This window comes from Tenebrio molitor, chromosome 6 (assembly GCF_963966145.1).
Source record: "Tenebrio molitor chromosome 6, icTenMoli1.1, whole genome shotgun sequence".
Lineage (NCBI taxonomy): Eukaryota > Metazoa > Arthropoda > Insecta > Coleoptera > Tenebrionidae > Tenebrio > Tenebrio molitor.
The window spans coordinates 1727904-1741834 of record NC_091051.1 but is presented as its reverse complement, the minus strand read 5'-3'; the positions used below and the strand labels follow the sequence as shown (position 1 = coordinate 1741834).

Here is a 13931-nt window from a genome sequence, read left to right as displayed (position 1 = left end):
CTGTTGCATTAATTATGAATTAGTTACTGACCTACCCAAAGTGCTATTATGTAAACTGTACAAAAGCGGTGCAAGTATTTATTACATCTAGGTCAAATAATTCTTTTGTTGTGTCATCTAACCCCGTTCGACTAATTGGTAAGCGAAGACGTTCACGATCCGGACTCCGGATCGACGGGCAGGAAACAACATGAGGGAAAATTGTTGGGAGAAAATTGCGAAGAAAAAGAAATTTTCTTAAATTTATTTTCGCTCATTAATGCCCACTCCTCTGTGAGTGAATCTTGAAGTATTCCCACTCGTAAACTGAAAACGTAAACATTTTGTTGTCCTTAACTTTTGACACCCAATATATTTCCCGATAAAATTATGTTTCCGTAACACCTTCTGTTGACATTTCTGCTTACAACATAAAACATTTTATGGCTACATTATAAATATCCAGTTGATACTTCCGTTGGTAACATTTTATGAAAAAAATCAAGCCTGTTTACATTTGAATTTTTTTCTGCGTACGACAAACCGCTTACGACTCAATAAACAACAACAACAACAATGTTGGATTTTCTTGAGATAAGGAATGACTCGATCAAAACAAAATATTTTTGTTTTGTTTGAGGAGGGACAACCCAGATGTGACAGTTATGTGTTGGTTTCGTGGCGTCCGCGATCGTCGTTTGGATCCGGAAGATCGGAAAAGTGTTGAAAGTTGTGTTTTTTTTTGGGAAGGATCGTGGTGCGTGAAGAGGTTTTCGCTCGGTCGGTCGGAGGTTCGGAAAGATCGTGACGAATTTCCCCACGTGAAGTCGGACAAGATGAAGCGTGAATCCTGTGGACGGTCGTCGGCGGAGCGAGGGGTGGAGGTTGAATCGTCGAAAAGAACAGTAAAGAGGCGAGTGCATATGACAGATCGTCGCACGCACAAAGAGCGATGCATCCGTAAGAAGGCGTCGAGGCCGTGCGCGGAATACGCAACACAAATCCACGGTGTCGTTGACACCAAACAAGTATGTAGTAATCGCGAAAGTGCGGCGACCAGTCTCTCGCGAAAAAAAAAGGAAAGAAATGAAAAGAAACGAGTGCACTCTCAGTTTCGATTTGCACCGTTCGGTTAAGGTAAAGGCCGCGACAATGACCGTCGGACGATCGACGTCGATCGCGCCAACGTCGACGATCGATTGTGAATCGACACGAACCTGTCTGAGGACTCGGAGCTGTCGTAGCGGTCGACGCATCGCTTCTTCCTGCAGTCGTCCTCGCACGGCAAAAAGTCCTGGTGCTGTCCGTCGTCCGTCCTCCCATCGAACTTATCAAACAACTGACCGACACCAGCACCACCACCACCACCACCGGCCAAGTAGAACGGATTCACCTCAACACAACCGCCGTCGATCGCGCCGCCGTCGTCCGCCATCCGGTCGGCGTAGCCCTTGGCCAGTGTCATCTCGCTTACATCGTTTTGTTTTCCCGAACACGACCCGTCTGCCATTTTGAGAACACACTGTCGCACCGCACACTCGAGCCTCTCGGTCGGTCGGGCGGCGCGCGCCTGCCCGGACCAGCGGGACGCGGAGGGGGGCCCTGCACTCGTGACGTCACGCTGCCCTTCCCTGCGTCAGTGCATGCGACGTTCATTGGCCGCCGAACAATTACATAATTCAGTCGTCGAGGTGGCCGCGGTTCCACTCCGGCTGATGACATCTGCACTGCACGCTGCACCGGTGCACCGCTGATCGGAAGGGTCGACGAGCGGACGCGTCCGGTGCGTCCGACGTCGCGCCAGGATGGTGCACGCGCCGCGACGACGGCGATCTGGTCGTACCGACACGGTTTGGGTTTGATTCTCGCGGCGTCGTCGTTGACGCGCGCGACTTTACGACGATCAAACGGACGAAGCGGAGGACCGACGCGCGAATAACGACGAGCTCAGATGGCGGCAGCATCGGCCGGGAGGTTTAAATGGACGGCGCCCCTCCACGGACGCCGCACGCATGTCGCGCACGAATTTGGACACGAAGAGGAAGAACCAACCCGGTGAGAGTTCAAAGGAGGCTCCGACGAGAACCGGTTGGAAAAGGTTTTGCCATCGTGTATATTAATTCACCGAAGGACTAGACGAGGGACAGCGAGCGAACTATTCGTTTTTTAATCGTTCCGAAAAAATGTCCCAAGAATTTTTTTAATTTTATCAATTTACAAATTACTTATCTGTTTTTATATCGATTCTTTAACGATCAATTCGTCATCGACAAAATCACGAAAGCCTGAATAATCTTTCAATTCTGCTAAAAATTTTCGATTCACAAAACAATAACAAATTTGAATTTTTTTCGCGTTTCCGTACGTACTCGATCGGCCATCTTCGTTCTACTAATCAAAGTGCTAGAGGCGGAAAAATTCAAATTCGATAACAGATTTTCAGATAAAAAAGAGTACTCGGTTGGAGAGCAGTTAAAAAAATCGTGAAAACACCCCGATTTTCAAGGGTAAACTGAAAAGCAGTGGGCTCCTTCAGCACACAGCACTTTTTAAGGTAAAACACCCCGATTTTCAAGGGTTAACAGAAAAGCAAAAAAAAATCGTGAAAAGACCCCGATTTTCAAGGGTTAACAGAAGAGCAAAAAAAATCGTGAAAACACCATCGTTTTTAAGGTATATTTTAAAATTAACATTTTTCAAAGATTTTACGTTTTTCTGTTGGGCCACTTTAGCACACATTGGAATACGATTCCGGCCAAACAAATTCACCTTTGAATATTCAACATTTTTTAAAATATTTAAAATTAAAAATCAAATATTGTCATAGATTGAACAAATGAATTATATTAGAATTGACTAAAATTGCAATTATCAAAAAAGATTTGTGTTCTTGACATAAATAAAACTAAATATGAATATGTAATTTATTTATTATTTTGTTCGATACCTCCCTAGAAAGTGGGTCTGTATCCATGGTTACCAGTGAGTGAAGGTACCACTCTCGCTCACGCACTTTCGCTCACGCATAATTGAAATTCAATTTTATGAAAAAGAATTTGTATATTGAAAATAATTACATACCAATAATAACTAAACGTTATTCACGTGGAGTTGAACATTTCAAGGTCAAATAATTTTATTTTTTGGCTCTGTAATTATGTTTTGTAAATAGTGACATGCAGCTAACCAACATAATGCGAATTTAGCAATGCTCAATCCATCGTGAACGGTATTTACCTGCATGTCACTGTTTGCTAAATTATTTGACCTTGAAATGTTCAATTCAACGTGAATAACGTATACAGTGCGTTTTTTTAAGACTGGCCAGAGGGTTTTACCTGCTAATTTTTCAACCTCCTGTTAACTTTGTATTTGTAATACCTAAATGGTTGTAATAGACAATTTACAAATAAAATGTTATTTGCAAAAAATAGTGTGAACATTAATATTTTACATTTTATAACGATAGATTCATTATTTATGTTATAACAAGTTTCTTTACTTTAATAAAAATTAAATGAAATGTTCAAAATGGCCTCCAGAGGCAGTTAAGCAATCACATAATCAATTACATATCAAAATTACAAATGTCAGGTGAAATTTTAGCCTACTGAAAATTTAAAATTAGAGCAAACGGAATTTAAAAAATGTCTTTTTGCTATAATTTATTCCTTGATTCTGGTTATTAAATTGAAATTGTTTCAATACATTATGATATCCCACAACTTTACTACAAAACTGGGTTGAATATTTTCATGAGGACAAAAGTTAACAGGGGGTTGAAAAATGTAGCTTGTAAAACCCTATGGCCAGTCTGTATAACAATTCATCACTTTACATAATTAATCACGACGGCCACCGAATATGCCCATCATCAGTACAACTTTCTGAAGGATCCACTCTTGGTCCACCGCTTCCAGTAAAAACTTGCAAACATCGTTTCTTGAAGAAGTTGTAGCTTTTTTCGGCTGATAGTTTCTACATTTTGTTTTCAAAAAGGAGGTGAGACTGTTGAACCTGTACAATTTATTATATTAAAACAACTAATAGCTTATTAAAAAAACCTCTTACCTGGATACCTGGAGATATAAACGTTTTGAAATACAAACAGTGTACTCTTCAACATTGAATAACCGCGCTGATGCTGCTTTCGTCTTTTCCCTTGATCTCGGTCTGCCATTGTGTAAATATTTCCAATTCTTTCTGGTATCGTAATTTTGATTTCGTAGGCACCATTTGGTACTTTGCGGCACTTGCCTCTTCCAGGACGTCATCAGGAACACAGAATTCTTCGTCATCCATTTCCACAACGTGGTGTGCACAATCACTTTATTGACTTTGCAAAACTTTGTTTATTTTGTATTTTATTTTTTTCCATAGCAACAGATCTCTCCGAAAATGTGATTTATTTATTTTATTTTAATTTTATTTAAAATTTTGAATATAAAGTTACAGACTCATTTTCTAAGGAGTTATGTCAGGTATCGAACAAAATCAAATACAGCACTCGAGAGTAAGACCGCTTTTGTTCACTTGAATTGCATCGACCACTCCGCTGCGCGTCGTGGCCGAACATGCAATTCGCGTGAACAAAAGCTTTACCTTCCTCTCTCGTAGTGTAAATAACTATTATTGATGATACACCTTTGTTAATAGAAAAATGAAAAAAAGTGAAAAATATCAGAGTTAGCTGAATAAGTTGCCATGAAAATATACAGTGAGTTTTTTTTAAGACTGGCCATAGGGTTTTACATGCTAATTTTTCAACCCCCTGTTAACTTTTGTTCCGATGAAAATATTCAAACCATTTTTGGAACAAATTTGGATGATTTTTTAAACTATCGGATAGATTACAATTCAATATCTCAAACTGTCGAAAAAGTTGTGAACAAAATATTTTTTAGCGCGCCGAAAGCGTCCAAAATTGGAGATCGTCAGGTGCTGGTTGAGCCGACAATGGCGCTACTCTGGCGGCCGCTCGACGTACTACTATTTCGGCGCCCTAAAAAATATTTTTTCACAACTTTTTCGACAGTTTAGGATATTAAATTGTAATCTATCCGATAGTTTAAAAAATCATCCAACTTTGTTCCAAAAATGGTTTGGATATTTTTATTGGAACAAAAGTTAACAGGGGGTTGAAAAATTAGCATGTAAAACCCTATGGCCAGTCTTAAAAAAACTCACTGTATAATAAAAATATAAAAAACTTATGAAATATAAAAAACTTCAGATAATTTGCTTTTTAACAACCTTAATTTTCACCCTGGAACATGAGCATAGTTTCATCTGTGCTTGAAATTGATGTTTGTGACTACTCTGTCGAAGCAGATGCATTGGATCCTTCAGAGGATGATGAATCATCTTCAGCCAAATCTCCAAGAGCTGTCGTAAAGGCGGTTAAACTAGCAGCACTACTGAATCGGATTCTTATAAACAGAAGAATGTTGATCACTATTTCCAATGTTGTGTCATCAATTCTATCCATCTCCTGCACTGGCGGGCGATAATCTTTTATGTTCGTTGAATCAATTGTAAGTTGTTTGAAGGTAGCCGTGACCATTACTTCACTTCCTCCAACGTTATTGAAAGAAACAAAGGCCAATTGTTGAAACATTGCTCTTTTCCTTCTCTTTAACTGTATAATTTTTAATTCGTCGATTAATCGACTATCAACGCCATATCGTTTTTCTTGTACCATTGTTTTTCTGTAACAGATAAAGAAATGCATAAAAAGTTGTTGTGTACAGTTGCGGCCGTTGAAATCTCAGACAGGAAAGTTTTTAACACTCTGTATAAATTTCCGAAATTTGATTAGCGTAAACAGGATTTTCATCAAGGATTATAAAGTCAGTGTCAGTATTTGACATATTAGGTCAGAATCGCGCGTAACTTTTGAAATGCTGCAATTATCTGATTTGCAAAAATGTGTTTGACTGAGGGACGGTGTGAGTATAAGAACCATTGCGAGAGAAATTAATGTGGATAATGTTTGAGTGACATTTTGAGAAACGTCACTTTCAATACCATTTACAAAGCCAAAAGTTTGGCGTTGTCAAAGTGTCTGAGTTTTCAACGGCCGCAACTGTACCTAGCGTATTCACCCACATAAAATAGGACAGCCCCTTCCATGAGTTTTGAATTAATGAACCACAGAAGGAACCATCGAAATACACAAAAATTAATAACAATTCTCCTTACCTTATTTTGTGTTCTTCAATAAACTCAAGAAAAGTCACGTAAGAAAAGATGGTTTATCTATGGAAAAGATGAAAGTGATTTGACAATATTTTGACATAAAGTCGCTTGATATACAGTGCATACAGTGACTTTATTTTGACATTTGACTTCGCGCCATCTTTCGGTGTGCTAGTCACAGATCACTGTGCTAGTGCAACATACAATGGCATGGTCACAAAGGTTTCTTGAACTCGATTTTACAATATATTGACCACGATTGCCTTTCCGAAGCAGGCAACTCAGTTAACGTTTCTGCATGCAATTTATCTATTTTTGAAAATTCAAAATATTTAGAATTTCTAATAAATAAATTAGACCTTTACAAGTCTTCAGTTACTCTTTGTATATCAAACCTCCAATTTGTGTCTAAAAAGTAATACGATGGAATAAAAACGATAAAATACTTTTTTAACATTAATTTTTTTGTGTTTAATGTGTTTTAAAGTTATAAGAAGTTAATTTACTCTAAAAGGATTAATATCCAAACGGTATTGTATCAAAGTTTTCTAGAATAACTCTCTTGTCATAAACAAAACCAAATTCTGTTGTTTCTATTTTATTTAAAAGTTCTTTAGTTTTAGAATCTCTGGTAATTCGATTATATTGTGTACTGATTTTTTTGTCTTTGTATTCTAAAATATTATTTATACTATCGGAATTAATCTTTTCGGACGTTTCATAATTTAACGTAAATCCTTTTATTCTACAAACAATTTTAGCTGTATTAGTCTTATAACAATAACTTTTTGGGCCTGTTGATATCCAGTCTATTATCCATACGCCTTTACCTAATTCGTCTGTCCAATGTCCCAATAGACAGCCTGTTTTAACAGTGTTTTTTCCATCATCTATATATACAATACTATCTGTATCATAATATGCTACGCTTTTTCCTAATTTATCTAACATTTCGTATAATCTTAGTCTTGCATTTGCAGTTGTAAAAGCAGCTATAAATATATTGGTATTGAAATCATTTTCTATATAGCAATCTTTTAACTTATAATCAATTTGTAACATATTTTCATTTATATCGTTTATACGTATATTATCAAGTTTCTCGTCTAATAAAATTTCATAAAACCTTTTAACATCTGTAACATATTCTGTTGCACCCATATTTTGTCTTTGCCCAAATTTACCCCAAAAGGAATTTAAGCATATTTTCGCAACAGCCCTCTTTCCAGGGTTATTTTCTATTTTACCCAATTCAATACCTAGATTTTCTTTTACAGCTTTTCTATATTCTTCTTCTGATTCAAAATCATCCTGCCAAGGGCTTGTTTCTAATTTGATTTTCATAAACGCTTTCACATATCCTTTAAATTTTCAATTGCTTTTTTTACTTCGTTGGTAAACCAGGTTCCTCTGATAATAATTCTTTGAGATTCCGTATGAGAACATTTATCTTTTTGATGATTTAATTTTGCGCACAATTGACATAATGGAAATGTTAGTTTTTCATCACCAGATTTGGTTTTATTCTTAACAGGTAAAACGGGGTGATACAAACCTTTTGGTGGTAAAATTGCACATTTTATTAAACCATACCAATCTGAATTATACGTACGAGGTTTGAATATTTTAGTAGGATGTCCAACTGGATAATCATCGTAACATTGTACTGTTGGATATAAACTGCAAATATCTATATATTTCATTTTCTTCCCCTTAACGCGCAATTTTGTTGCATTCGTTCTTCCTCCAATGAATGCTTTTCTAGGACTAAGTTCTTCCAATTCCTTAATTTCTTCTTCAATTTGTTTCATTTCTTTCTTATATTCTTTTGACTTTGTCCACTCACATTCCCACATTTCTATTAAGTTATAACCAGCTTTTTTTATTTGCTCGCTTCTTTCTATTGTTTTCTCATAAAGATCTTCCATAGTTGTTTTAATCTTATTATTAATAAAATCTGAACTATAACATTTAGTACAACCATGCCAAAAACACCCGTGATATTGGTAAAATCCGTCAACTTTTGATCCACATATTTTCACTTCACCATTGTTTAATGCGTGTTTTATATTTGGATTATGAAAACTATTTAACCATGAAATTGATTGTTGAGAATATTGATCTTTTTTCAGATTATCAACAACAGCTATTGTATCTTTCTTAATATATTTTGATCTATATACAGGGTGTTTGAAAATTGCTAGTACAAAAAAAAAACTGTGGCATCTAGAAGCTCTAAGAAATCCAAAAAACTAATTTTTAATTTTTTTAAACAAAAGGGATAAAGTAACCGTATCCCAGCATATTTTACGCCTCAGGCGGGGCAGTATTTTTTAAACCTTGGTAACCAAGCGTGATAATGAAGGACATACAACAATATAAAAAATAAATATTTTTTTGCAAGATTTTGGCAACTAACAATGGTACTAACAATTTTAACCCAATTTTTAGTCATTTTTATCTCGAAAACTAGAGGACTTTTATTAAAATTTTTTCTTGCCGATGGCTTTAACTCACCATCACCAATTACCAGTATTTTTTTGTACTAGCAATTTTCAAACACCCTGTATAGCCAAGCAAACACCTGCAATAGTAATATATCTAAAAGGATCTATATTAGCAATTTCTAGAAACTGATTTCTTAATTCAAGACATCCTCTTCTTAATATATCAACATCAGAATTACAATAATCATAAAGTTCTTTTTTAAAATCAAACAAATAATTTTCTTTTCTTTTTTGTTTATGCCATTCTAAAAACTCTTCCCTTTCTTTTGGTTTCATAGAATTAACACCATAGTATTTTGTATCAGGTATTTTTCCAATATAGTTTTGATTTTCTGTTGTATTGAAGAAATGAACCTTTTTTAAGTTCTTTTAGACCGAATGTTTTGGGAAAGTTTTTTAAAGGTCCTTGAACAAAATTACTACTATCAATAATTTTTAAATTAATTGATTTTATTTCCATTAACATTATTTTAGATCCATTATATACGCAGAAAGGTTTAATACCGTTTTCAACGCAATATTTTAAAATAAAGTAAGAATCATAACCTTTAGAATAATGTGCAATAGCTGTGTGTCCTCGATGATCTCTAGAAATTAACCATTTACAGAAATCTTCGTTAGTCTTAAAAGAATTAACATTTCCGCTAAAATCGTGAGATATAACTAAATTAGCGATGTGTTTGCCTGTTTCTTGCATCGCTTCATAATCAAAGAATAAATATTTTCCTGTATAGGTACAATTATTTGTATGCTTTCTAGAACCACAGTCAAGACACACAAAAGGGTCTTCATCATCCAACGGTTTTTTAACACAGGTTTTGCATTTCTTGCATTGATAAAGCCAATAGTTTTTGTTTTTAATTTTTTCTTTAGAGTATATTTTAGTACAACCTTTTTCGTTACAATTTTCACAGCCTTTTACTTTGTATATTTTATCACCGTCTTTCATTGTTGTTTGACAGATTCCACCTTTTTGTCGTTTCCATTGCATATAACATTTATGTTTTAATATTTCAACTTCTTTATAACAATTTCGACATTTTTCCCATCCACATCTGTATTCTTTACTACCCTCTTCTATCATTTTGTTACCTTTTTTAATGATTTGATTACCCTTCTTGTTATTTCCTTCTTCAATTATTTTATTTCCTTCTTCAATCATTTTTTTACCTTCGTCAACCATTTTATCACCTCTTTTGAGTGTTTTATTACACTTTAAGCATTTATGAAATCTTTCACAAACTTCTGAATGATTTTCTAAACATTCTTGATTAAAGCAATATCTATTACATTTTTCACAATATATTCTTTTTGAAGAGTCTTCTTTGTGATTAGACTTGAAACACATTACCCATATTTTATCCTTCGTTTTGCATTTGTGTCCGTCTTTATTTTGATATGGTTTATCACATTTTTCACAATAATAAGACTCACCGTGGAAAGCTGTCATACTACTGATCGTATCAAAATGATTTCCATTTTTATATAAATAAACTTTTACGTTTTTATCAGCCCCCGAATATATTATGGAATTAAAGCATTCTGCTGCTACGACTTTTATTTGAATATTTAATACTTTTTCTAAATTTTTAATATCGTCTAAAGTAAAATAGTTTTTATTATATTCTCCAAGTTGATTACACAGCTCTTGAGCTAAAGTCATTTGTAAATTTCTTCCCATTCTAATATATCTTATATCATTACGATCATATTCTTTACCAAGTATAATATTTGTATGATAAGTTAATCCAACAATAACAGCTCTTGGACAACATAAATTATCTTTGTTTTTTATTTGTATTATACTTTTCTTTGTTCGTGAGTCTTCTGCTATATTTAATAATCTTTTCGCATTAGTACCACCTCTAGGCATATTAACTACTTCAGCATAAAATGTACAACCGCATATAATATCTAAATCTTGATTTGAAGTTAAGATACTTTGAATTTTGTTTAATAAATTGTCAATATCAGAAGTTCTTGATAACCCTGTGGAAATAGGATTCCAAAGATCAGGATGATTAATCACTATATTCATTAAATCTCCTTCTTTGAAATTTGTTTTCTGTTTTACTATTTTAATCATTTCATTTAATCCCTCTCTAATGACAGTAATTTTTTTCATAATTATGTGTTATAGTAAACTTTGTGTCTCCCCCATTTTTTACTGTATTCAGCTTTTGTTTCTTCTTCTATTATTTTAATTTTAGATTTTTTTGAAAACTCTGTAAAATAACTATCGTCGAAAGCGAACGGTTGGTCGTTAATTTTTTGTAATAATTCTGCCTTCTTCATTTTAGAGTAACCTTTGATATTCTTTTCTTTTGCAATTTTTCTTAATTCTTTTATCGTTGTATTCTGAGTCGATTCGTTTTTTGACATGGTTTCCTCTAATAATTCCTCTAAACTTTGCGACCCAATTTCTTTAAGAACAGTATTTAAATTTTCATTGTTTACATTATCTGAAATTCGATTCACTAGATCTGTTTTTTTACTATTTTGCTTTATTTTTATAACTAGTTTTTCAGCAATCGATTTTAATTTTTTAATATTGAGTCTACTTAATTTATTAAACCAGTCGCCAGCATCGAGCTCTTCTTTTAGAATTAATTTTATGAGGTCTGATTTAGTCTTCGAGTTGTATTGTGAATAGTTTCTTAAGCCCAGTCTTTTTGCAATGGTTTTTAATTTTTTTAAATTTAGTTTATTTAGGACAATCTCATTATTTGTCCGTGGTGTTAAAAAATATTTATCCATCGAGGACGGCTCATGGTGAGGCTTCGGCTTGGCCTCTGGGCTGGCTTCACCAGGCTTCGCTGAACTCGATAGCGAAGCTATCTCGTGAGTCGAAGACGAACTGTCTTTATTAATTTGTTCAATTATGTCGCCCACTTAGTAAGTTTTATAATCTCCTCAAGGGTCATTTTACGAAGCTGATCTTTCGAGAGCCCCATTTATTAGGGAAAAAAATATTCAAAAACATTTATGGATGAGATTATCCTTTTAAGTCGTTAATATATTTTTCTAATTTTTCATGCCATATTTTTTTGAAATGTCTTTTTTTATATCGTATCGGAACATCCATAAAGCATATATTACAAGTAAATTTATCATTTCGTCTTCTTTTACAGTCATAACACATGTATCCGATTCCATATTTCTGATTTTTACTTTTAACAAAATTTGAATGAGATTTTATGGTTTGGCAAATGGAACATTTTCTTAATAACGATTCATTATTCGGAGATGTTTGTTCATGATCAATCTGACAATCTTTATTCCCCATTTATTAGAAAGATATTATTTCATAATAAATGGCTCATAATACCAAAAGGGAACAGTCAGCTAAACAAAAGATAAATATAATAATTAAAAAAGATTATACGTTAACAGAGTCTAGTATTCCATCAGTTAAGAATTTAAATAATATGCGATCAAGACAATTAGCATTAAATTTTTTAGCACAAAAAGGAGATCCTACTTCTAAAAATATTACCTTAAAAGAGTTTGCTAAACAGAATAAAATTGGTGAAAACACAATTAGGAATCAAATAAAATTTCTCACTGGTGAAACAATAATTAAACATAACAAAAAATCAAACATAGAACAATATAACAAAAAACAGAAACAAATTAAATGTAAACACAAAGCAAACACATCTCAATCAGATTACAAAGCGTCCCTGAAAGGGACTAGTGCTCAGCATGCCGCTGGGAGTATAAAAGATGAAGACTGGCAGACGGCTCCGCAGGCCGAAGAAGAATTTGATAAAATTTTTGATAAGACTATGAATTCCTTGACTCGGTCAACGTCTTTGACTAGTGCTTCGTATGGTCATGAGCGGAATTCCCTATCTAATAAATAATGGCACTAATTGATGTTGCAGATAAAAATCAGATAAAAATTGTTCAAAATAGAATAAAAAAAGACTGCATTGAGTTTAATAGTTTATCTGTTGGTAATAAAGTTAAAGCATCTAATCAACTGTATATGGAAAACAGAATTTTAAAAGAATTAGGAAATGCTGCGGTTGAAACAATAGAAAAAATGGACGAAGAAATTGAGGTATCTTTGGAATTATTACCTATAAAATCTCGAGCACGCTACGGAAAGGAATACAATGCGTTACTGAGATGGAGACAAGTAGTAAGAAGCGCTAGTTTGGCGTCAACGTCAAGCTCTGTACCGTTATTTAGTGTCGGTACACGTTATTTAGAAAAAAAAATCAGGAACATTTGGAGTTTTAATTCGTGTAAAAAATTGTACATTTAATTTCTATAATACTGATAAAAAAGTTAAGTATCTTTGTAAGTGCTAATTGTTAATAAAGAATTCTGACAAATGTATATATATGTATATTTGAACGTTCTTTTAAAGAAAGTATGTACATACCTAAATGGGGATCAATTTTTTTTTTTACTTTCCCCACTAGTGAGGGAAGTGATTTACTTTCCTCACATGTGATGCAAACGCCTACTTTCATCTCTAAATTGAGTGATGGAAATGTCATTTTCAGACTTGACGTTGGAAAAAATATTAAAATCAATGGTACCCAACATCCTACTTATGAATATCAGGTGAATAATGAGGATTTACAACGCTTGTATGCCTCATTCCTCTCTTGTAATTATAAAAAAGATTTGGATGAAGGTATGTACGTTAGCTATAAAGATTTTTGTAACCTCTATTTAGTTGTTGCTTTTGATGTAACAAAAGAAAATGATGAAAATTTATTTAGTAAAACAAAATCATCTGAACTAGAAGTTAATTGGACATTAAAAGATTATCAAAATGTTAATTACTATATGTATGCCGTAGTTGAATCTCAAAGAATTGCAAATATGAATATCATAGATGAAAAGATTTATTTGGAAATGAAGTAGACGAGGTTTTGTCGAGTTTTTAATTAAATAAATGACTGAGTCAATGAATGATTATAGAGTATATTTATCACCCAATCAAATAAAGAAACTCCAAAGTTGTAAAGAAAAAAGAATAGATTGTAATATAAGATTCGATTTAATGGAAAGACCTAATAATACTATTAAATTAAGAGAAAAACAAGTTGATGAAATTAAAAAGTGTAAAAAGGAGAAGAAAAAATATTGTGATATTAAATTTTCTCCAACACAGATAGGCGGATTTTTACCTGCTTTAATTCCTGCGGCATTAGCTGTAGCCAAAGAATCTAGGTAAATTGCTCGAATGCAATTGCTCGAAGACGAATTGCTCGAAATCAGCTGCTC

The 13931-nt window shown here is 33.8% G+C and overlaps 1 protein-coding gene and 1 long non-coding RNA gene across 2 annotated transcripts in view; both read right to left on the bottom strand.

Annotated features, from left to right (window-relative positions):
- The window catches only part of jing (AE binding protein 2 jing), a 28446-nt gene extending 26463 nt beyond the window's left edge, over positions 1-1983 (bottom strand). The window contains exon 1 of the mRNA XM_069051111.1: positions 1197-1983. Coding sequence (XP_068907212.1) covers positions 1197-1489 — 293 coding nt within the window. The 5' untranslated portion in view covers positions 1490-1983. The remainder of the gene's footprint in view (positions 1-1196) is intronic.
- A 1036-nt stretch (positions 1984-3019) lies between these two features.
- On the bottom strand, positions 3020-6336 carry LOC138133265 (uncharacterized). Its single transcript, XR_011160297.1, has 3 exons — positions 6181-6336; positions 4051-5687; positions 3020-3996 (listed from the first exon to the last, which is right to left on the bottom strand). It is a non-coding gene; the product is annotated as an uncharacterized lncRNA (long non-coding RNA).
- Between the last annotated feature and the right edge of the window lie 7595 nt (positions 6337-13931).